This window comes from Pelophylax lessonae (genome assembly GCF_965119305.1).
Source record: "Pelophylax lessonae genome assembly, chromosome: 3".
Classification (NCBI taxonomy): Eukaryota; Metazoa; Chordata; class Amphibia; order Anura; family Ranidae; genus Pelophylax; species Pelophylax lessonae.
Window position 1 is genome coordinate 147,965,925 of NC_138770.1, and position 24,702 is coordinate 147,990,626.

At 40.9% G+C, this 24,702-nt stretch overlaps 1 protein-coding gene across 2 annotated transcripts in view; it reads right to left on the reverse strand.

The window, feature by feature from the left end:
* ASAP2 (ArfGAP with SH3 domain, ankyrin repeat and PH domain 2) overlaps positions 1-24,702 on the reverse strand; it is a 460,853-nt gene that overhangs the window by 238,316 nt on the left and 197,835 nt on the right. For both annotated transcript variants that reach the window (XM_082252497.1, XM_082252496.1), the window contains exons 5-6: positions 22,940-22,989; positions 15,462-15,591 (exon numbers count right to left, since the gene is read on the reverse strand). In XM_082252497.1, the coding sequence (XP_082108623.1) occupies positions 15,462-15,591; positions 22,940-22,989 (180 nt within the window). The remainder of the gene's footprint in view (positions 1-15,461; positions 15,592-22,939; positions 22,990-24,702) is intronic.

Below are 24,702 nucleotides of genomic sequence, written 5' to 3' on the forward strand. Positions count from 1 at the left end.
CAATGTTTATTCAGTATTTTCGTAAATTTACAAAAACTATGACGAAAATCAATTCCAATTTTTGTCAATGAACAAAAACAGAAGGAAAATTTGAGAAAGGGACATTTTACATATAAAGACATTCTATACTGGCTAAATCTGTGTCTATGTACTTTGTTCAAACCGTCATACTATAAATAACATGTATTTTTCTCCACGAGTATGTAGTGAGTTTGGAAATTCTGGAGAAGAGCTTAAATAATGCATTACAATTAAACTAAACCCATTCGATTTTAGTCTATTAAAATGTAATGGAGATTTTAGTCGCCTAAAAAAACGACTAAAGCTAAAACAATTCAGTTGATTAAAATAGGACAACTAAAATGGCATTTTAGTCAGAAGACTATGACTAAAACTAAATCAAAATTTGATGTAAAAATGAACACTGCCTTTAGGCTTGCATTAGAACCACAGGTGATAAGATGTACAGTAGATACATTTAGCCAAGTGCTTGATCAAGCAAAGGTGCGTTGTACTCTATCAAATATAGACTATCACAGTAAGCAATGGTCAGTGAAGACAATACAAATCAATAGGAAGGAGTATGGTGTAGGTGATCTTATACAGCCAATGCTTGGTAATAGAACTGAACTAAAATTGTCCATATAGTTTTGGTCAGAATTTCCAAACCTAATCAGTAATGTATGCGTGGAAGTATGTAGCTGATGGCACCGGGCTTCATTCTTGGAGCGACACAAAACTCTGGTTTAAAAAAAATAAATAAATCTTTTCAAGTAGGTCTTCTTATTTCAAAACGACCTTCTATTGCTCTCAGCCTCCTCCAAACCTCCAAATTCTGGTTTTTGCTTTTGTTTCTGTGATCCAACTTACTGCTAGATGGTGGCTACATTCATTCTCCATGGTCTCACTGTATGTAGAAATGTAGCCACTCTCTCTTGCCGAGTTCTGATATGGATTATGGTATTTGTAGTGTGCATAGAACAGTGCACATGACCCCAACAAACGTGCCCTTTTTCGCTCCAAACAAATGGAACTGAGGAGGGGAAAAGAAGGGGTTCAGGAGCTCACGGAACACAATAAGGAGGTAAAACTAATGAAAAATCGATTACAGGGCCACTAATTAGAGGATGTGTATGCATTATGTTTGGAGAATAAGAATATCGTTTAGTGTCACTTTAAGCTCAATAACATTTTACAGGTCCATTACAATCTAGACTTAGTCACATCTTGCGTGGCTGACACATTTAGGCCTCATGCATACAGTACGTTTTTACAGCTGCTTTTAGGAGCGTCAGGCGTTTTTTTTTTTGCAGCTTATTCTATGGCCTCATGCACACACAGGCTTTTAGGAGCTGTAAGTGGCAAAGGCATTTTTAAGCTGTAAAAAACCCAGGGCCAGTGCGTTCTAAAGCAGCAGCGTTAAGCTCTAAAAACGCCTGACGCTGCTAAATGCTACTTAACGTCGCATACAGCGCTAGGCTACGTCAGACGTTTTTAAGCTGTAGAAGTTGGATTTGAGGTTTGAAAATAGAAGAGGGCAGAGAAAGGCAGCTAAACAAGAACGCTGCTAAACGTGGCTAAAACGTGCATTAACGCCAATACAAAACGCTTCTAAAAATTACATTTTTACAGCTGCTTCTTCCTGGTGTCAGCACTGACTTTGCAGCTCGTATTTTCAAACGCCCTGTGTGCATGAGGCCTTACCTAAATTGGCCTAAATGTAGACTTCAGGTCTGTTCAGGAAGAGAGAAAGGATACAGCTGGCTGCTTTTCAAACTAGTAAACTTCATAATGCCAACACAATATTTGCAGACACCGATAAGACACCTTAGTTCCTTTTTTAAACTTGCTTTTCCCGATGTTACTTCCCTTGTTGTGTTAGTCACAATTACTACATCCTATGATCTACTATGCTATGACTTCACTAGAAGATCAGCCAGCCATCACAACTTGTTTTTCCATATATGAAATATCTGTCACTGGCAGACTGTGGCCTTGTAACACACATCTAAAAATGCAGCAATCCAGATTTGTCTGGCTGCTTGCCAAGATATGACTGACTAATTTAATTCTTAATTTACTCTTCTCCATAAATTGCTCAATATGTTAAAAGAGATGTATGTGTTTTTTTTTTCCGATTCATACCCACCTAGGTGGATGCAGTATCGGTCCCCCGGCGCTTCTACACCGAGAACCGAGCGATCAAACACATCACAGGTTCTGACAGCTCCCTGAGCAGAGAGCTGGTGACTGTCAGTCATCAACTCTCTGCTCTGCCCCCTCCTCGCTCACTGGAGCGCTGGGCTGTGGAAGGGCAGGGAGTGGCCGGCTTAGGCTCTCAGCGGCTCACTGAGAGGCTGAGCCGGGTGATGGTCCAGGCATGTGGGCAGATCCTGACTCCATGGTCATGATGACGCGGTGCCTGGACCAACTCGGACATTAGCGGAAGAGGGGACTTCAAACCGCTCTCTGCTGAAAACAGGTCACAGGAAAGTGAGCTTTGGCTGTACTTCTCCTTCAACTTCTATAATGAACTAGGCATCATTAAAAATGAACATCATGAGCAGAAAAAGATCAAAACTATATTGATTTTGGGTCAACTATCTTTACATAATATTTTTTAGAATTATTTTTTTTTTTTACTATACTATACAATAATTGTATCTATACAATAATTGCTTTGCAACTAATCATTTAATACATGACAAAGGATTCCTAGAGCACTATTGGCCATCTAAAGAGCCTGCACAGCAGTAATAACCTGCCATTAAGATTGGTTTGTCTGACCAAGACCCCTTTCACACATGAGGACCGTACATTTGATTAGTTCACTCATGTTTTGTTAAAGAAATAATGGATTAAGTTTACATCTGTTTTTACATCAGTTTTTTACATCTGCCAGATAGAGTCCTAACAACTTGAGTTCTAGAGCCATTTTTTTTTTTTTTTTAAAGCAAAAAACGGACCGTTTGTCCATTTACATCCAGTTTTCGCCCGATCCATTTTTTTAATGGAAGAAAAAAAGGGCTTTGAACCGTTACAAAAAACATATGTTGACAGAAGCGGATGTAAACGGATTCTCCATTTACATCCATTTTTTCATTGAGATGCATTGATGTCCGTTTTTCATCCGTCAATGGATGGATTAAAAATGTACAAATGGTCTGCAAAAGGGGCCTAACAGGACAAAACCATTTTTTTACCTTATCATAATAAATAAAATAAGTACAACACCACTATAATTTCTTTTCAGTAAAGTGAAAACACTGCTTCCTGATTGAGGACTGTTGCTTTAAACAATCAGCTACGTGGGAAGTGTGTTTATTTCATTGGGCATACATTACCTTTAAAGTGGTTGTATACCTAGTGAGGTGGCAGGCCTCAGGTGGTACACAGAGATCAAACAAATCCTCCTACATCAATTGAACCTGTTTATCTGCAGCCTTCTCTTCTCCACATCCATTCAAAGTCCAGAATTTCTAAAGCTTGTCTGAGCTGTCAGAAAGCAGGGGATGGAGAGGTGAAATTACACTTCGCAGAGCTCAGCGAGGAGTTGTCTGAGAGCTGATTGGAGGTTTTTCACCTTTCCACTGTTGTATGTGTCCCCCACTGGATGGAAGCAAAGGGGGAGGGGGTACCTTTTCTATTTGATCTAGTGATCATTGTCACCTGGATAATGACTAAAGATAAAGTCCAAGATACATTTTTTTTCTCCACGCTCCGGCACCTGGAAAACTTGCTGCGCTCTGCTGCCTCAGGATATTCAGCCGACCTCCACTTCTCTCTCAGCGTTACTGTAAAGACATCCGCGGTGTAGCGACAGAAATCAGCTCCGCCGAGGCTGAGTTCCTTAAGCGGGTCAGGCCTCATGCAGTAGGCTGCAATCTGCTGTCTCATACACACTCAGCAGGCTGATGTGCACACGATGGGTCTCAGGAGCAAGAGTTCAAATCTGTGTAGCAGACAGTTTTATAACTCCTCCCATGATGCTCCACTTCCCCTTTTCTGCTTGGGAAGCAATCCAAGCTCATGATCAGCACTCTGCAAAAGACTACAGCTCCCACAATGCCAATCTCCCAGTTCCTGCAAAATGACGATCCCATTTGAGTCCAGCATTAAAGGGGAAAAAGAACGATTGCAACCAACAAAACATAAGTCTGTAGACATAAACATGATAGTTCGGACCCGGCTACACGTTTGTAAAAAGTTGTTGAAATGATTTCAATGTTCTAAAGTATCTTTAAAAAATATGCTTTTTTATTTAGAAATCATACCTAGGTGGATGCTGCCTCTGTCCCCCACCAGCTCTAATGCTGGCCATACACTATACAAAAAATTGTTCCAAATAATTTTCAAAAAACGAACACTCAGCCGTGAGAGAAAACGATTTTGCCATTATGTAATGACTGATAAATCGTTCAATGGACATAAATGAATACATTTTTTGTTCGTTTTTCACATATACCTAGCGCAAACAGTTTGGATGAGAAATACATTAACCTTTCAATTTATCGTTCGTTTGGCAGAAAGTTTCCAAACTTGTCCTTTGTTTTTGTTTTTTGGCTCAAAAAAGTCACAACCGATTTGTGCCCATTAACTGGCCGAAAAAAATAAATGAACTGTCAAAATGACAGATTTCCGAACAATTTTTTGTCTAGTGTATGGGCCCCATAAGTCTGAGAACTGAGCGATTAAACACCGCTGATCACTCGGTTCTCAGTGCTCTGTGAGCAGAGAGCTGGTGTCAGTCACCGGCTCTCTGCTCTCACAGGAGCACTGGGCTACAGAGGGAGAAGGAGCGGCTTGGTCAGGTTCCCAGCAGATCACCAAGAGGCTGAGCCAGGTGGCGGTCCAGGCTCTCGGGTGGATCACAATCATACGATCACAAACTTTCCCTAGCTAGGACCGAATCTATGACGTCAGCCGACAACGGGCTTTAACCCACTGTTGCTGCAAACGGGTCACAGGAGAGAAAATAAACCTCACTCTTGCGATGCATAGGAGAAGTACAGCTAAACAAGCTTTGGCTATTCTCTTTTAAAGTGGTTCTAAAGTTAAAAAAAATATATTTTTTACCTTAATGTTAAGCATCTCCTCACAAAATGTTACATGTTTAATAATAATACATTTATAATATGTATTAATATGTTATAAATTCATAATTCAAATTCTGTATGATAAAGCCAGGCATTTATTTCTGCCCATCATCAGCATTTTCAGATTTGTCAGTAAAAGTATAAATGAGGGAGGCAGTGATCAGAATGAAGCAGTGAGAACAGGTAACTCAGGTCAGGTCTGGAATTTTCTTCGCACTAGATTTGCCTGCCAGCTTTCTGGGATGAGCCATTACTGGAGATGACATGTCTGCATTAGCTCTAGTACACTGCATGCATATTGAAGGCAATGGAAAGTTCATCTCCCTGGAGCTATTGTGTGGTTTTTAGTACACTCATCAGCTGAGCAGTCAACATGCATCTATGATTGCAGCCGAAAAAAAAATACTATTCAGAGCCTGTGCAGAAATAAAAAAATAATGAATGGCTACACATTTACATGTGTAAATGTAGAGCCATTCATTTGAATGAAAAAATAAACGTGCACATCTAAACGCTGTAGGCATCTAAAACATGTCTAAACCAGAGTACTTTAAATGAGAATGTTACACGGGATCTTCGGCTAGCTCTGCCAGCAGAAGCAAAAATGAGGCCTTAGATGGACTTGACTAAGAAACTGCAGCTGAACTACAGGTAACACTTTAGGGGGCTTTCCGCCCGACGGACTCAGTTTTCCTCAGCGGGGATCGATTTGTTGATCCCCGCTGAGAAGGCAGATGACAGGTCTGTCTCAGCTCACTGTGCTGAGACAAACGTGTCAAAGCCTGGCTCTTCTCTTTTGGAGATCGGATGAAAACGAACCGCCTGTTAGTTTTCAACTGATCCGATTCGATCCAATCCACCAGACGGATGAAAAATAGGGTTGCCATCTATCTGGATTTCACAGACAGGATAGAATCTGATAGCAGCGGGTGTCAGAGGACATGTCACCGCTGACATCCGCTGCTCTATAGGGGTGCATAGAGCCTCTGATCAGGTCCACCTGAAAGGCAGACCTGTTTGGAACGTCCATGTGAAAGGGGCCAAACAGTTCTAGCAAACATTTGTTTTTTCCTTTTGGGATAAAAGTTTCACATATATTAATAAAAGCTGAAAGTTGTAAGCACCCCTGACAGTGATAAATGGTTTGTCTCAACCCTACAACTGCTACTTTTTTTGGACAGCTTGTTCTGTTAAAGAAAGATGAAAAATAAACTTACTGGCAGAATCACCAGGTAAAAATAAAGAAAAAAAAAAAAAAGCAGCCACCACATCTAAGGCCCTGGTCACCTGAGCGTTTTTCAACTCGTAAAACACATCTCTGAAGTCTCAAAACGCCCAACAAGCAAAATCCCATTCATTTCAATGGCCCCAGTTCACATATAAGCATTTTGTCGCCTGAAACAAAAGGCACATGAGCTTCTTTTTTGGCAGATTACAGGCGTTTTTGTTGGATGTCAATGTCTGCCTCCAAACACCTGCAAAAAACGCTTGAAAAATGATACGTTCAGGTGTGAATGAAGCCTTAGAGCCAGTTCACATATGTCTGGCCATGGTTTCAGAGTCCGGTATGGTTTTGTTCACAGGTTCAGGTGCGAATCTTTACTTGAAATTAGAGATGCACCGAAATTTAAGTGGCCAAAACATATTGGCCTAAAATGGTGTCATCTGCATTTTGATGCTAGAGAAAAAGGTGCCAATAATGATTTTGTGGGGGCTTATAGTATGTTTTTCATAGGTCATGTGACTCAAAAACCGCATAAAAAGAAAACAAAACACAAGTGCATTATTGATGCATTCTTGCTGTGTTTTCAATGCTTTTCAGCGGGGGAAGTATGTTGTTGGTGCAGTATTTTCAAAGGGGAAGTATGTTGTTTTAAACTGATCAAAAATGCAGCAAGCACAATTTTTACCACCACAACGGAAGCGCAATGGACCAGTGTAAAGACATACATAGAATTTAAAGGGATGCACTTTTCCTAAACTAAGGATGCCGAAAATGGCAGACAAACCCATATTCATTTAAATTCATGACAATAATTAAAATGTCAAATATAATACAATTATAAATATATATCTATATTTTAAAAACTGTCATTTTCAGTTTAGCAAGTGCATCCCGAATTCTCTGTTTCGGCACCAAAATTTTCATTCAGTGCACCTCTACTAGAAATCGTATCTGAACCAGACTGAAAAATCTACAGGACTCTTTTTAAAAATGAACTGCAGAGAGCTTGGACATATGTGAACCGGAAACATCGGATGCTGGTTTTGTTCATATGTCATGCGAATTGGTTCAAAACTCAATTCGCATATATGTAAACCAAACCTTAGAATTGGTGAGCTGTAATAAATAAATTTTTGTCATCGGGTTTAATACGACTTTAAATTCTGTCCTTTCACTATGAATTAGAAGTTTATAAAACCAGCCCATCAAAATGCAATTTTTCAGATTTATTGAGGATAGGTACAGAGGATAAGATGCATTTTAACGCAGAGCTCCAGCCCCCCCACCAAAAAATGAAAAGTCAGCAGCTAAAAATACTGTAGCTGCTGACTTGTAATATTAGGAGACTTACCTGTCCAGGGATTCCGTGATGGCGGCAACCCAGCCAATTTTTCAATCGGCTCTCGGGTGCTACCACCGCCATTCCTTGTAAGGGAAACCTGCAATGAAGCCTTGTGGCTTTACAGCTGGTCCCCTATTGTGCATGCGCGCAGAATCGCCCGGCAGCAAAGGAAGGAGGAGAGGGGCCAAGTGGTCATCTGGAAGTGGGGATGGGTAACTGTCAAAAACAGGTACCCGCTCCCCCCTGAAAGAAGCACACAAGTTGAGGTTCCCCTTTTGGGTGGAGCTCCACTTTGAGGAGTTGAAAGAAGACCAGGTACGAAGAGCAGGCTGTGTAGTATAAGCCGTTTTATAGTAGTCTAAAGGGTACCACTCTTACCGTTGCTAAGCTGGTAGCGGAGTTTTATTGTAAAATAGATCCATCTAAGGCCCAAGGAAAACTAGATTTCAGGTTTTTAATTGCATAATAGTCTTGCACCAGTCGTAGATTTACAGCCCTCATTTTTATCCATGTACAATACACACCTACAAGACTGCAGATGAGTTGCCCACATGGGCATCCATGTAAGCATGAGCTCATGGGAACATCTTTGAAAGTGTGTACATAAATATGAACTGTAAATTTAATTTGACGGTGCTGATATTAAACAGGCACAATTACAGTACTGTCGCAGGAAGACGAACAAGGCAACTCCCAGCTGATGATCACTGTAATTAGACCGTGATTGTCTTATAATGCAGTGTTGTAAAATGTAATGTTTTGTCATAGAAATCTACCTTATAATGCCGCTTCTATCCTGGGGTAGAGAGAAACAGACCTCTACACTGTGCGCATAAGCATTTGTATCAGTCTGAGAAAAATGACGTTCAAAGTAACAAAAATGTTGCAAAACCGGCTTTGCTCATGAAGGTACAAAATTCCCGTAGTAAAGGGGTCAGGGAAGGTTGTAAATGGAATGTTTAACTATCTGCTTACAGTGGTGAGGCCATAATTTGGTGCACACTCAATAGACTCAGTTAGGGTAACATCCTACTGCTATGCACCCCAGTGGTTTTGGTTGGAGGGCTCATTTCCAACAGCTCTGCTGTGTCGTGAACATGGCATGCATTCAATGGTTTTAAACATTCTACCCTATTAAAAAATATATAAATCATTGGAAGGATTTTTCTATCCAGTAAACTTGGTATTATTCTGACACATTCCAATAGAACTATGGTCTCCTATTAAAAAAAAAAATGTACCACAGCAATTAAAGCTGAACTCCAGCTTTTTATCTGATCGGCGCTCAGCGAGGTGGGCTAATGATGTCCCAACTTCTGAGTAAGCTTTGTATTCATTTCTAGAATACATTGCTTTCTCTAAATTGCTTCGCACTAGTCAGATAGACACTCTTGAGTTCCGGGTATGAGACTGGAAGTCTCGGCTCGAACCTGGAACACAGTGCGGTATGCTGTATTTAGCTGCAGCTACATACAGTTTATAGTTGTTTGGGCAAGCTTGGCCAAAACAAACTATGCAAAGTGTATAAAAAGCTGGAGTTCAGCTTTAAAGTACAACTCCCCACTGAGTGATCAATGTACATTGCAGGGAATTATAACCACCTTTGTTGCCGATTCCTACCCTTAGTTATTCTGAAAAAATCCCTGTTTGTTCCTCTGTGAGAAGTGGGTCTAATGGGAGTGGTTTCATAATTATCAATGAGTTGTGCAGCTGCAGAGCACTAATGAGGAAAGCTGCTGGGTATGCATCCCTTTAGACGTGTTCCTATTAGGAGTATCTCACCAAAAAACTGGATTTTTGTCTTACCGTAAAATCCTTTTCTCTGAGGTTCATGGACGGACACAGCTCCATATCTTCTTAGACCCTTGGGCTAATACTGCTCTCTCCACAGGGGTAGGACTAGGCGGAAATAATTTTGCATATGCCCCTGGGGCTGTCCCAGGGGGTATACTCCCACTTCATTCTCTAGGACTTCAGTTTGTAACAAGCAGTGTCAGAAGAATAAATAACCCAACTCAACAGAGGGGTGGGTGCTGTGTGGGTCAGTGAGCCTCAGAGAAAAGGATTTTATGGTGAGACAAAAATCCAGTTTTCTCTTTCGTTCATTGACGGACACAGCTCCATATCTTCTTAGACCTTTGGGATGTCCCAAAGCAGTGTCAATATGAGGGGTGAGAAAAACACAGCAATACATGCAATTCCCAAAAAGGGCTAAAATATAGCCAACCAGATAAACCAGGAGCTCAACGAGGAACTGGAGCTCACTACCAGGAAAAAATACACCCTCAAGAGGCAGGAGCCTCTGCAACCGCAGCCTGCAAACTTTGCGGCCTAACGCAGCATCCGAAGATGCAAGTACATCCCCCCATATATGTGAATGTGTGTTCAGACGACCAAGCAGCCGCCTCGCACACCTGAACCACTGATGCCTGATGACGGAATGCCCAGGAGGCACTAAGCGCCCTTGTAGAATGATCCTCGACAGGGAAAGGAGGAACCTGCCCCTTAATAGAATAGGCCTGCACCACCGTCTGTCTGACCCATCTGGAAATGGTCATAGCAGATGCGGCCTAGCCCTTACGAGAACCATCCGTAAGGACAAACAAAGAATCAGATTTTCAAATCGACTCAGTCACCGCCAGGTACACCCTGATTGCCTGAACCACATCCAGGGAATGTAGGGAAATTTCTTTAGGATCTTTTGGCTTAGGACACAAAGATGGCAACACAATATCCTAATTTAAATGAAACCCTGAGACGACCTTATGAAAGAAACCTGACAGGGTCGCAACATCACTTTGTCCCTATGAACCACCAGGTAAGGTGACCGACAGGACAACGCAGCCAACTCGGACACCCTATGCGCAGAAGTAATAGCCACCAAAAAGGGCCACCTTCTGTGACAGAGTGAGCAGAGGAAGTTCACAAATATTTTCCAAAAGGAGGTTTCTGAAGTACCGACAGTACCAAATTGAGGTCCCATGGAGGTATCATGGATCTCACCGGAGAAGCCAGATAGCAAACCCCCTGTACGAAAGTGTAAATTAAGGAATTCACAGCCAACGGCATTGGAAAAAAATAGTCAAGGCGGAAATCTGGCCTTTGATGGTGCCCAGAGCCAAATTCTGATCTACACCTTGTTGTAGAAACTCCAGCAGGCAGGACACAGAAAAGGAACAAGGATTTATTTGCTATTTTTTTTCCCCACAAAAATAGTTACCCTTTAAGTATAAGTGCATGAGCACTTTCAGATTTATTTTAGTCCCCCTGTATATAGCTGTTGAGCCTACCAGTATAGTCAACCTTGGGCAGCTTCGGATATTAGTGTGGCAACAATGCTGCACTGCTCCTGAATTCACAGCAAAGCTGCCTCCTTCGTGTAGGCTGTTCCTGCTTGCTCTACAGTGGGATAAAAAAAAACTACTACAGGGGAGTGACATTGTCACTGCTGATTGGCAAGCCTGTAGCTTATCGATGAACACCTGGTCACACCTAGATCTGCTACCGAAACCCTCCCACTGTGAGCTGCAGCGTCGGCAATGGGGAGCATGTGAGACACAAATGGAGGATTTGGGTCAGTCAGGGAAGGTAAAAAGTTTCTTGCTTACATTACAAGGCTTACATATCACATAGTGACTGGATCTGGTACTTGTTACGACTATGACACAGGAGCCTTCAATTGTAGTTTAAGTCACAAAGATATACAGATTTTTTTTTAAAGCAAAAATAAGTAGTATTCTGTATAGACCCAGGTCTCTCAGTACTCTAGACCAGGAATATTCAAACAGTCTGACCGAGAGGGGCAAAAAAAAAAATTCACGTGTTTGGGTTGAGCTGCAAAATGACCTTTAATGAAAGCCGTATGAGCAAAATTATTATGTCAGCTGGCAAGAAAATGCATTCATTTATGGTTAACTTCTGCTGTAAAAGATCAGTTTGCCCTCGGTAACATTGCTCAGGCATATAGAAACAGTGATGTATATTCAAGGTGACAGAAAAACAGGATGTAACTGCTTGGAAAACACATGTCACACACACTGCATACACTTCAAATGGCGAGCAAAGAATTAAAAATGTAAATTTACAAGTCTTTATGTAACGTAAAAATGCTATGGTAAGTGCAGGAGCTCAATGATAAATATATAATAATTCATTGTAAAAATCTAAGCCGAAATGTGATTGGCAAAAATTTGTCATAATTGATCATTTTGCAGCCCTGGCTCGCAATAAAATAAAAAATAAAAAACCGCGTGATAAAAGTGTAATTACCTTTTAAAGATCAACTCAACTTTTGTCTAGTTTTGCAGAGGGTAAGGAGGAGTTAAAACTTCCTAATGTGGAAGTAAACTGCTGCAGAATAAAAAAAAAACATCTGTAAGGCACATTATGAAATACTTACCTTAGAACAAAGCCATTCCAGCTGTACGCTGTCACCTCTGAGAGGGCCAACATCTTCCCCCCGGCCTTTCTTCTGAGTTTGCGGGCTCCGGCACTATGAGTGGCTGGAGCCATGATGATGTCACTCCCGCACATGCGCGTGGGAGCTCTCATTTCCAGCAAGAAGCTCTGTATGCAGTCGCTGATGTCACCTGCACTCTGAAGGTCCGGGATACCGTGACGTCAGCAACAGCATACAGGGTGCACATATAGGAGATATTCATTTTACCTACAGATAAGCCTTATTATAGGCTTACCTGTAAGTAAAATAACAAAGCAGGCTTTACTATTGCTTTAAGGAAAATGTCCCCTCCCTTCCTTTACCAGTGATAGAAGAAGAAGAAGAAAGGAAGGCATCAATAAAATATGTCAAAAGCTATATCTGCTACCAAAAATAGGAGTTTTGGAGACAGAACTAAGAGGAAGTTTACATGTTTGCTGACACAGACTACAATTAAAACAATAACAGAGGTTCCATCCATTCCCCTGATGTCTAAAACAATTGTTTTAGCTGGAGTTGAACTTTAATGCGAAACTCCAGGCAAACTGCTAAATGCACAGCTCAAACTCATAAGGGAGCAGTTTCATTTGTCAAAGAATTTGTAATTTTGTTAATTCAGGCCCCAGATCCACACAAACCTTCCAGACAGCAGAGTTGGTGTCCTGAATTCTGTACTGCAGTTAAGCAGTACAGCTTGGTCGCCTCTCGGCTCTCAGCCTGTGAGTAAATGACCAGAAGCAGTTAATTAATGAACTTGTTGTTCTCTCTCTTTCTAGCCGCATATGCCTCGTCAGCACATGCACACTGCAGCACACCTGATTGGCTCCTGGGTTATACGTTCTCTTGTAGTCTGCGTTCTGCTGTGCAGAGGATTACAGGATGCAGATACCAAGTCAAAAGCTGATACTTTTATTAGTGACATTTACCCTGTTCAGCTCTCATATCTGTACTCCCCCTAAGCAATTTTTTCCGACCACTGTTCAGTGTCTCTCGGGAATGATCGTGGGTTGGCGGCAATCATAGGGTCTGCCGGATCCGCTGATTGGCTCCCCCGTTAGCCAATCAGCCCGCAATTGCGCCTCCGCCCCCTGGAGCCCCTGCACGAAATGACGCACAGGTACTTGCTGCAGTAAAAGCACAATAGGCGGTTGGCAAGTGGTTCTAAAAGCCTTAAAGGATTACATGATATTACTGTATTTGCACAGTTTTTTTTTGTTCTGTTATTTTGTTGTTACATATTGATATTTTCAATAAACATCACTGTTTTGAAAAAAAAAAAAAAAGCCTTAAAAAGGATAAGTTTACCTTTGGGAACAGGTTACATATTCCACCTGTTTTTAGGGTGGAACATGTAACCTGTATCCATTGCCGCAGCCAGCTACGCCTACCCCCCCCCCCCCCCCTGTGCTAGCAGTATGGGCCGTAGGTGTGTGAATTAATGACTCGGCCTACACAGCCACGTCATTCATTCACACAGCTCTGTGTGTAAATTAACTACAAGCCCCAACATCCTTTGCGGTAGTTCTCAATGAACTGATTTCTTCCGGTCAGTTAACCTGCCTGCCTGAAGGAGACCTGCATTTTTTTGCGGGTAATTATTTTTTTCTAAAAAGGTGAACTTACTCGTAAGGGTTTTGCCTTTCAATGCATTAGGGTGCAAAGCCTTCTGTGCTGCAACCCCCCCCCCCCCCCCCACCATCCCCACCTTTTGTTTACCTGAGCCCGATTCAACCCATCGATGTGATGCTGTCTTCCTCTTCATTGGACAGTTTGATAGCAGCGGGAGCCATTGGTCGTCAATTGAATGCTGTGACGCGGGGAGCGGGGGCCAAAGAGCAGGAGACATATATATATATATATATATATATATATATACATACACACAAACATTTTGGTGTTTCTGTGCCACATGGAGTTCAGCTTTAAATCTATATTTCACTGAACTGCTGATCTATCTACTAATTGTGTGGTTATGGAAACCATCAGGCTAACATGGCTTTATCTGCCTCTAGGGAGTGTCAGCTGTGGTATATAAAGATCAGTAATTACTCATTTACATTACTTGAAAGGAAAAGTGGACTTATCAGCAAAAATATAATACAGCAGGAAGGACTTTTTACAACGGTGGTTCAGATGCGGTAAAAACTCCATAGTGGTTTTTACTACTCCCATTTAGCTTCAGCGGCCAGGAGTGCACAGCATGACCCATTAAAGTAAATGAGGCCGCTCTGCAATCTTGTGCAGTACAGCAACTAAAAGGTTAAAAGCAGGTAGTAAGAAGGGGTTGTATGACCTCTTCACTTCCTGCAAACACCCCTTGGACCCCACACAAGCACATATTTTTTTGGGTGCTTGCTGAGTTGCCCTATTTAGTTGAATGAATCACAAATATTGGCCAGTAGCATCCACTGAAAGCGACAGTCGGTATAATTCCTGCAGTGACATGTGTACACCCTTGGCTGCTGCCCTACTGACACCGTCCACTGCACTGACACCGCCCACTGCTCTGACTGACACCGCCCACTGCTCTGACTGACACCGCCCACACACCATCCACTGCCCTACTGACCCTGTCCACAAGCAATCCACTGCCCTACTGACCCTGTCCACACACCATCCACTGCCCTACTGACCCTGTCCACACACCATCCACTGCCCTACTGACTGACCTTCTCCACTTTTAATGTAGGCTACGTTTATATTTTTGCAGTGATATTTGTTTTATTATATGTTTCTACAGTTTTCTTTCTATTTAGTTAGGCCTTGCTGGTTAATTTCATGTACAAAAAAAAAAAAAGGTGTTGAACCCTGGTGATCTTTGAACTCTTTCATGCCCTACTGACCCCTGATCTAGGAAATATCCGATTTCCTTCTGGGGGATTGAGAAGGAATATACATTTTTCCCCTGCTGGAGCAAATTGAATCATGATTTATATGATTTTTTTTTTTTTTTGCTTTCCTTTGGTTCAACCGTGTGTATAGAATTCTGTATATGGATATGTTATATTTATTTATTCTGCTTAGTTATTCTTCGGTTGATTAAACTGGACTTTTTTCAACCCAACAAATTTACTACAGTATGCAATTACCTTGGTGCATCTCAAGGTGACTACATTAAGCTACCCATAGCTATAAATCCTAACATTTATTAGAACTGAGGAATCTACTTGGATGAGTGGCGAAAGGTCTTAAACATTACAGAACAAGTCCAGTTGTATGTGACTAACTACTACTAGACACAACATTATAGGTTTATTACACATACTAGGTTCTCATAAGTTTTTACTTGCCTGACCATAGAAGACAAGACTACTCAATATTTCTGCCAGATACTCCCAAACATATACACAGCCAGCTTACCTCACACATCTGTAGCTGGAAGAACCTTCTTTCTTTCTCCATCTCCTCTGCGATTTCTGCTCCGCTGATCTCTGTGCGAATCATTCCATGCAGCTTGGCATGTTCCTTCTTCTCCTTCTCTATTTTGGTCCTGATTTAAAAAGAAATAAAAATATAATAAGGGATTTGACGAATCCAAGGTACACTCACTGCAGAGAGGAGCTGCCATTTTGTATGGCTGAATAAATGTATATACCAGAATGCTGTGACATACTTGAGTGTCCAGGCACTTAAGAAGATTCATATGATCAATCCTTTAAGAGCATAAAGATTCGTAATCCATGAGTTGCTTTTCATTTTAGGATTATGGGATTACTCAAGGTACTTTGTCCCCCATTCTCCCTATGGTGTTCCAGCCAAACTTAATACTCATCTCAAAGTGGATTTTGGATGGCCGATTCCACCCAGACATACAATTCTCCTTATCCCTCATCTGACATTTATAATAAGCAGTAAAGTCTTTCCTGAGAGCAAGTCCATTAAGGTGTATGAGAACTGTATTAACTAGGGAGCCCCGTGATCTGGGCTGCACTGTACACAAAGGCCTAAACCTCTCCTGCAGCTGGAAGCTATGCACATCCCTATTTTAATAATCTAATGGCAGAGCCACCATAGGCAACAGAGGCTCTGCTATGGAATTACTGATTGGCACAGTATGTGTCATACATCTGAATTGGAGCAGATGTGTTAAGGACCCAGTTTGGATATAAACATTTGAAAGGTGAACAAAAAAAGATGAAGACAAGATATGGAAGGTACAAATCTCTGTCATGTTCCTAATAATGAGGGAGTGAGACAGCAAGTGATCATTGACAAAATCACAAAACACATCAGCGCATCATATTAATTCTCTCAGCACAAATAACTCGCTAGATAGAAACTGGAAGCAGCAGCTCCTTCCATTCCTGAACCCAAACAGAAGGTTGATATCGTAATGGTTAACAATCGTTTGTTTAGACTCCAAAAGGAGAAAGAATGCATTTTATATAAAGCTGGGAACCCTGGATAAGGCTGCAATACCCGCAGATAAGATGGGGCTAGCTTTTGATGTCTTGGGTTGGGGTGAGAGGGAAAATGGGATGATGGGGCTAGCTTTTGATGTCTTGGGTTGGGGTGAGAGGGAAAATGGGATGATGGGGCTAACTTTTTGATGTCTTGGGTTGGGGTGAGAAGGAAAAGGGGGTAGCCTACCCAGGAAGTGGGTCTGGGGTTTGAACTGCTCCCTAAATACTAATTAAAGCTGGTTATACCCTAGCATAATTTGTCAATTTTTTTTTTGTAAGAATGCGAGTTTTTCATTAATTATGAATAATTATTAAATTAATATTTTTCGACTGATGAGAAACTACGAAGGAGCAGGATGGAAAACGTTCTCAAATGTATGAATTTCTCAACAGTGTATGTGGTCTTGGTTCGGCAAAGTTCATTCACTCCAAATCAAAAACAAAATCTTGAATTACTTGAATGAAAACCAAATGCTCGAGTGTTTTCCTACATTTCCCAAGAAGTTTCGTATGAAATCCTACTAGTGTACCCAGCTTAATCATGTGCAAAGCAAAACTTCTTATTCTCTTTTTCTCTCCTTTTCTATTTTCTGCTATAACCACTATATTCTATACATCCTCTTATTTCTGGCCATCCCATATACTCCACCTGTTGGTCATGTTTTCCAATTCCTAGACCTGAGGTTCCATATCATCAGTATTCAGTTCCTAAAAGTACGTCTTTCTTACGGGTTACCAAACTTGAATGCTCAAGAAATGCAATATCGTCAGATGTTACCACAGAACTACGTATCTTACCCTAAGCTGACAAATGGATTTCTGGCACAATGTAAATGTTGATTTAGAAAGCATTGTAATCTATAATAGCACTGTTATGTCAACTTGGCTGTTTTATCATTTAGAATCCAATAAAACTTTGAAACAGAGAATGAAATAAAGGACAAATCTACTGTTGTTGAACCTTTTGGACTTATTTAGCTTACAGAAGGATTGCGTCCATTGCGTAAAAGAAATGATCAAATATCCTACAGTAAAATAGGATTACTGCAGAAGTTACTTATAGGATTCAGTTTCAGCTAGAAGAAGAATAGGTAAGCCACCTAAAAGCCAATTAATAGTACCTTTAGCTGGTGTTGCTGAACACTGCAACAAAAAAAACATTAAAATAGCTGTGTCTTTTTCCACAATGGAATATGAAGAGGCGGCGACTGTCGGAGGACTCAGAGAAAGGAATTTTACAGGTAAGATTTTACAAAAATTCCGTTTTCTTAGAATAAAGATCACGACTCTCGCACGATTCTTGTCGTAACATCATCTTTCACATTATACAAAAATAATTGGGCTAACTTAACGGTTTAGTTTTTTTTTATTTGTTAAAGTGTATTTTTTCCCAAAATCTTGTTTTTGAAAGACCGCTGTGCAAATACAGTGTGACATAAAATATCGCAACATCTGACATTTTATTCTCTAGGCACTCTGCTAAAAAATATATGTAATGTTTGGGGGTTCTAAGTGATTTTTTTAACAAAAAAATACTGGATTTTAACTTGTGAGCAACACGTCAGAAAAAGGCTTACTCTTTAAGCGCTTAAACTGCCCTCATTTACAGAACAAAGTTCATCCCTTTGATCTAAGGCTCCATTCACACCTGGGCGTTTTTGAGTGTTTTTCAGCTCCAAAAACGCTAAAAAAAAAAACGTTCCAAAACGCCCAACAAGTAAAACCCCATTAATTTAAATGGCCCCTGCTCACATCTGAGTGTTTTTCAAAACGCCTGTAGCTGAAAAAAGTACATGAGCTTCTTTTTGGGCTGATTACCAGCGTTTTTGATAGACGTCAATGCCTGCCTCCAAAAACGCCTGAAAATCGCTGTAAAAATCACGGTAAAACGCTACGCTCAAGTGTGAATGCAGTCATGAATACATGAATACATGTCTTTTGGTTCATAGCTGCAGCAGCTTTGGAAATACATGGGTATGCTCCCCCAAATTTTTTGCCTGTTTATTTTGAATGCAGCCTAAGGCTCCGTTCACATGTCAGCGTATGGATCGCGGCACGATTCCGCCCGCGATCCGGAGATTATTGCAAATCGCGGGACGCCTGTGCGTTGCCCGTGATTTGCAATAGCCCCCCAAACGCTGAGCGATGTTGCCGCGATTTCCGCCTGCCGAATCGCGGTAACATCACGCCAAAAAAAAAAAATCGCGGGACGCATTACGCCCAAAAAAGTACAAGAGCTTCTTTGGAGCGTATTGCGTCCCACGATTTTTTTTGCGCGATGTTACCGCGACTCGGCAGGCAGAAATCGTGGCAACATCGCTCAGCGTTTGGGGGGCTATTGCAAATCACGGGCAACGCACAGGCGTCCCGCGATTTGCAATAATCTCTGGATCGCGGGCGGAATCGCGGCGATTCTGCCCGCGATCCATACGCTGACATGTGAATGCAGCCTCAAAGAACCCAATGATACAATGTTTGCATTTATCTCTCAGCTCTAAGCAATGTTGTGATAAACTTTGCCAGCTGCCTTTTTTTTTTTTTTTTTTGACAGCTGTCAGCTGTAAGCAAAGAACGGCTCTGCACTGAATAGTGGAAATGCCAGATTAAGATCATGAGGGGGGTTGAATCGAGATCGCGATTTTTTAACAATTAATCGTGCAGCTCAAAATGGGCCCCAATTTTCTTATACCTCTCCGGAACTTAGTGGTGCAATTTTTGAATGTTGAGGCCTTCAAATACAGATCAAGTACATTAAATAGAGGCACCCCTCTCCCCATAATAGGTTTATATATTTTTTTAGATCATGGAACATAAAAAAAAGCAGCAGTAAGAAACTCACAGAAATCTTGCCACATGAATTCCCAGAAAGAGATACAGTATATGAGAATATAAAATGCCAGCAGCTGACTAAGCCAATCAGACTCAATCAGGAAACTTGAATAAACCCTAATATAAGTATACCTCAGAGCATAAAAAAGTTTTCAGCCAATCAGAAAATGAAAGCTAACTCTTGAATGGCTGCTTAAAGCTAAAGCCCTATTTTTATCTACTTCAGTTCAGCTGTATGACTTCGCTGACAGCCTAAATAAAAGACTGAAGGGAATATGTGCACTGCGATATTCCCATAGCTCTTCTATGACTCAGATGTGTTTCGACGTTAAATTCGTCATGTTATAGAAAAGCTTGGTAATGGTTTTCAGCAACTGCAACAAAAAGATGAAAAATGGTTCCTAACGTGTTATTTGCAGTATAAAACTGAGCTCCAGCACAATCAGTGCTACAATACAGTCTTAGATGAAAGCAAGCCTTCAGTGAACCCAGCACATAGCTCTGTTATGTAATACTAAAGAAGCACAGTTTACATCAAAACGAATAACATATCATAACATAACCCCAGTGTCAGTTAAAAAAGAAAAAAAAAAAAAAAAAAAAAAAGGAAAAAAAAAGAAAAATCTTTGTTTAGTGACCAACCAGGTTTATCTTTTGCTCCACAAAAAATGGAAAAAAAAAAGTTTGTGTTCATGATGAGCAAATTTTTTTATTTTTGTTGCAATTTTTGCAGTAGAAAAGGATTCCATCCTAATTGCTTCTAACAGTCTTAGAAATCTGTAAGGGAAAAAAAAAAAAAAAAAAAAAAGGTGGAGATTTGGTTGTATATAACAACATCTTTCTTTTGCCATCTCCTAACTCCTCAAACTCTAATTTATTGTCATTTTACATAACGCAGTAAGCAGAAAATCTATGCTGAAACCACAACACTATTAGAAGCCATGCTTAACAAATAATTGACAGGAAGCGCAGCCAATAGTGTGTGAGCAGAGAGGAAATGCATTAGTCTCCGCTTACATGCGTTCTTTTCACTTGGAGGTATTTCTGCAGTGTGGACAAGAAATATTCTACACACACACCTAATAACATGCAATGTCAGGAAAAAAAAATACCATATGCATTTGCAACACTTTAAATCAAATATATACTGTATATAATCTCAATATCAAAAAATTAAGATATATATATATATATATATATATATATATATATATATATATATATATATATCAAACTATAGAATACAAATTCTAAATCTGATTATATATCTACATTCTGCACACTATGGAGCGTAGAACTGTCCTATGGTTTTGCATGAAATGCTTTTCTGAATCTTTGTAGAATAATAGAAAAATGTAACATTTGCACTCAATAGAAAATCGTCAGTATGTCTGTGAGCAGAGAAGAAATACGCTTTTACTGAAGGAGTCTTACAGAGAATATTTACAAGTTCAATAATTCTGTGTACAAAAATTAATCATTATTGGATTTGATTTTTTTCAGATTGTAGTACTTAGGAGGCCTTAATAACCTGGTTTAATTAAAGTGACAGAGAAGCCCAATTATAACTATACTTATAAAATGCCATATTGCATTTTACAGAAAATTACAGAGCTGCAGCCTGAAAAGGAAAGTTTTTTTTATTTTTTTTATTAGCATTCAATTACAAGATGACTTGTATCGCAATTGTATACGCTATATTATTTTTTTATTTGCTTTTTTTTCCCTCATGAAAGTGGTGTTAAACTCTAATTCCACCTTTAAAGTGCACCTATACCCAGAAAATGCACAATAAAGTATGTATTTATTCTGAACAAGCAGTAAAAAGCGCTTATTTAGTAAAAAAACAAAAAATGTATTTACCTCTGTATCTATAGGCATTTTGGTAAAATTAATTTTCAAAGCTTACAACAGAGAAAAAAATCTCACCTGTTACTATGAAGGCCAGTTAACACTATGAATCACACAGGAATTCGCTGTGTGTTTCTGTGCGATTCACATGCAATGCGTGTGCAGTGCAATTCTGGCCATTCACTTGAACGGCTGAAATCCCACCAGACCGCACCAAAAGTAGTGCATGCACTACTTTAACCACTTCTGGACCGGAAGGTTTTCCCCCTTAATGACCAGGCCATATTTTGCGTTTTGGTACTGCGTTATTTTAACGGACAATTGCACAGTCGTGCGACGCTGTACCCAAACAAAATTGAGCTTCTTTTTTTCCCACAAATAGAGTTTTATTTTGGTGGTATTTGATCACCTCTGAAATTTTTATTTTTTGCGCTACAAACAAAATAAGAGCGACAATTATGGAAAAAAAAAAAAAAAACAATATTTTTCACTTTCTGCTATATAAAATTCCCACAAATTTTTTTTTAAAAAAAAGATCTACATTTTTTAACATTTTAGGCCAATTTGTTTTCTGCTACATATTTTTGGTTAAAGAAAAAAAAAAAAAAAAAAAAACGCTATAAGCCTATTTTGATTGGTTTGCACAAAAGTTATTGCGTCTACTAACTACACGAAAGATGTAATTTTTATTGTTTTTTTTACTAGTAATGGCCACGATCTGCCATTGTTTGCGGGACTGCGACATTTTGGCGGACAGATCGGACCCCAACTGACATTTCTGACACTTTTGGGGGTACCAGTGACATTACTACAGTGATCAGTGCACTGTTACTGTAATAATGACACTGGCAGGGAAGGGGTTAACACTGTGGGTGATCAATGGGTTAAATGTGAACCTAGGGGAGTGATTCTAACTGAATGGGGGCGGGGCTTATGGAATAACCATAGAGACCTGTGATGATCACAGGAGCTCTGTGATCATTCCAGAGAGAAGAACGGTCAGCTGTGTTTACAACAGCTGACTGTTCTTTTGTCTCAGCGGGGAGCGATCGCGGGTGTCAGGCAGCAATCGGATTGCCTGCTCCGTGCATCAGAGTCCCTGCTGCGCTTGCCCCCTACCTGCCACCACGCGACCGACATAGCCCTACGTTGGTTCGCGCAGGAGGGCCAGCCTGCCGTAGTATATATATGGTGGGCGGTCCGGAACCGGTTAAAAAGCAGCAGGATCTCATGGAATTACTGTACTATGCGATCCGATGCAGACCAATGCACTGAATTTGTGACCCGTGTTTTGGGTGTCATTGGATTAACATCGACACTCACTGCAGATCTCAGCAGCAGGGCGTTTTGAACACTGTGCAGTCCTGGTGTAAACTGGCCCTGAGAGCAGAATTTTGCTCCCCTTATTTGAAAACCTTTTCAATCAACCAATTCACCTCTTGCAGTGATACGCTGGAGGCCCCATAGAGTTCCAAAGAAGACCTATCCTCTGGCACCCAAGCCAAGGATGCCAGGCCAGGCCTTTGCAATTTAAACTAACACTGCGGCTTGTAACCTCCACCAGCAAAGCAAGTGACAGTGACACCACAGGAGCATGACAGTTATGACCCCATCACAGAAAGTGCCTTTCCCTTGGAGTTACTAGAAATTATTTTAATGAGAAAAACAAAAATACTAAGTGCATTAGCAAATAAATTAATGCAGTCATGATAACAATCCCCCAGTCCTTGGTAATTAACACTGTTCTTGACTTACGCTTTTGTTTCATAGTCTTTCCATGCTTTATCAAAGGGCTTCTTTAAGTCCTGTAGAACAATGAAAAGAGAAAAAAAAATAATGATCAGAGTCTGCAGTCTGCTAGCACATGATTGACACAGGTCATCTACTAAATAGATTTTATTTTTACTCAGGCCTTTATCTTGGTCACCTGGCTACAACCAGCAAAATCCCTAAAGCTGCTAAATGGCAGAGATACGGAGCCTGATCTAATGCATCTGGGCCCTTAACAGGCTTGTGTATACACAATGTAATTGAAGAACATACCCAAAATCAAGGGCAACGTCAAAATCAAAGTCTCATGTAGGGAAAAGCTAGATTTTTGCTCATCGTTGAAACATACAGAAGTATGTAGCCCTGAATTGGTCAAAGCTGCAACTTTACCTGAAAATGTGTTCAGTTTACTCATTAATTTCACTTGTAGTTTGGGGTTACTCGTTAATGAAGCAACACATTGTTACAGGGAGATCCTAGGTCAACTGGTAGAAAAATCATCCACCGTCTTCCATGTCTATCCTAGAATCTCCACCTAGTTAACCTAGAGGATTTGGCTGCTAAACGTCCAGAGGGTATTTTGCGATTCGGCACTGCGTGACTTTAACGGACAATTGCGCGGTCGTGCGACGCTGTACCTAAACGAATTTGGCGTCCTTTTTTTCCCACAAACGGAGCTTTCTTTTGGCGGTATTTGATCACCTGTGCGATTTTTTGATCACGCGCTATAAACAAAAAATTAGCGTAAATTTTGCAAAAATAGCAATATTTTTCCCTTTTTTTTATATGAAATTCCCCCCCAAAAAAATGTAAAAATCAAAATTTTTTAATATTTTCGGCCAATTTGTTTTATGCTACATATGTTTGGTAAAAAAAAATCGCAAAAAGCGTATTTTGATTGGTTTGCGCAAAAGTTATTGCGTTTACTAACAAAGGAAAAGATTTTTGTCATTTTTGTTGTTTTTTTTTTTAACGCGTAATGGCGGCGATCTGCGATTTTTTTTGCGGTACTGCGACATTGCGGCGGACAGATCGGACCCTTGACTGACATTTGTGACACTTTTGGGGTTACCAGTGACATTTCTACAGTAATCAGTGCTATATATATGCACTGTTACTGTAAAAATACACTGGTAGTGAAGGGGTTAACTTTATTTGAGAGGGAGGGGCTGTGTGTGTCCCTAGGGGCGTGATTCTAACTGTGATTGGCTGTGGCTTCAACTGTATGCAGAGTGATCAATGGATCTACATAGTAGATCCATGTGATCATCTCTCATACAGAGAGGAGAATGACAGGCAGCTTGTTTACACAAGCTGCCTGACTTTCTACCTCTCCCCCGCCGATCGCAGAGTGGCCGGCGGCGATCGGGTCCGCCGGTCACACGCGCGGGGGGGGGGGGGTCCGTGACCACGCGGGAGCGCGCCTCCGGCGGCGCGCGCTCGCTCCCTAAACCCTCACAGGCGAGCGACGTAGACCTACGTCACTTTGCCTGTGAGGGGCTGACCGCCGCCGTAGATAGTCGTGCGGCGGTCGGCAAGTGGTTAAGTATGCTCAACTTGTGGCCCTCCAACTGTTACAGAACTACAAGTCCCATGGGGCATTGCAAGCTTCTGATGATTACAAGCATGACTCTCAAAGGCAGAGGCATGATGGGAGTTCCACAACAGCTGGAGGGCCACCGGTTGAGCACCCATGCCTTAAAATGTCTGAGGTGCTTCTCAAAAGTCATCCATATGTAATATGCCAA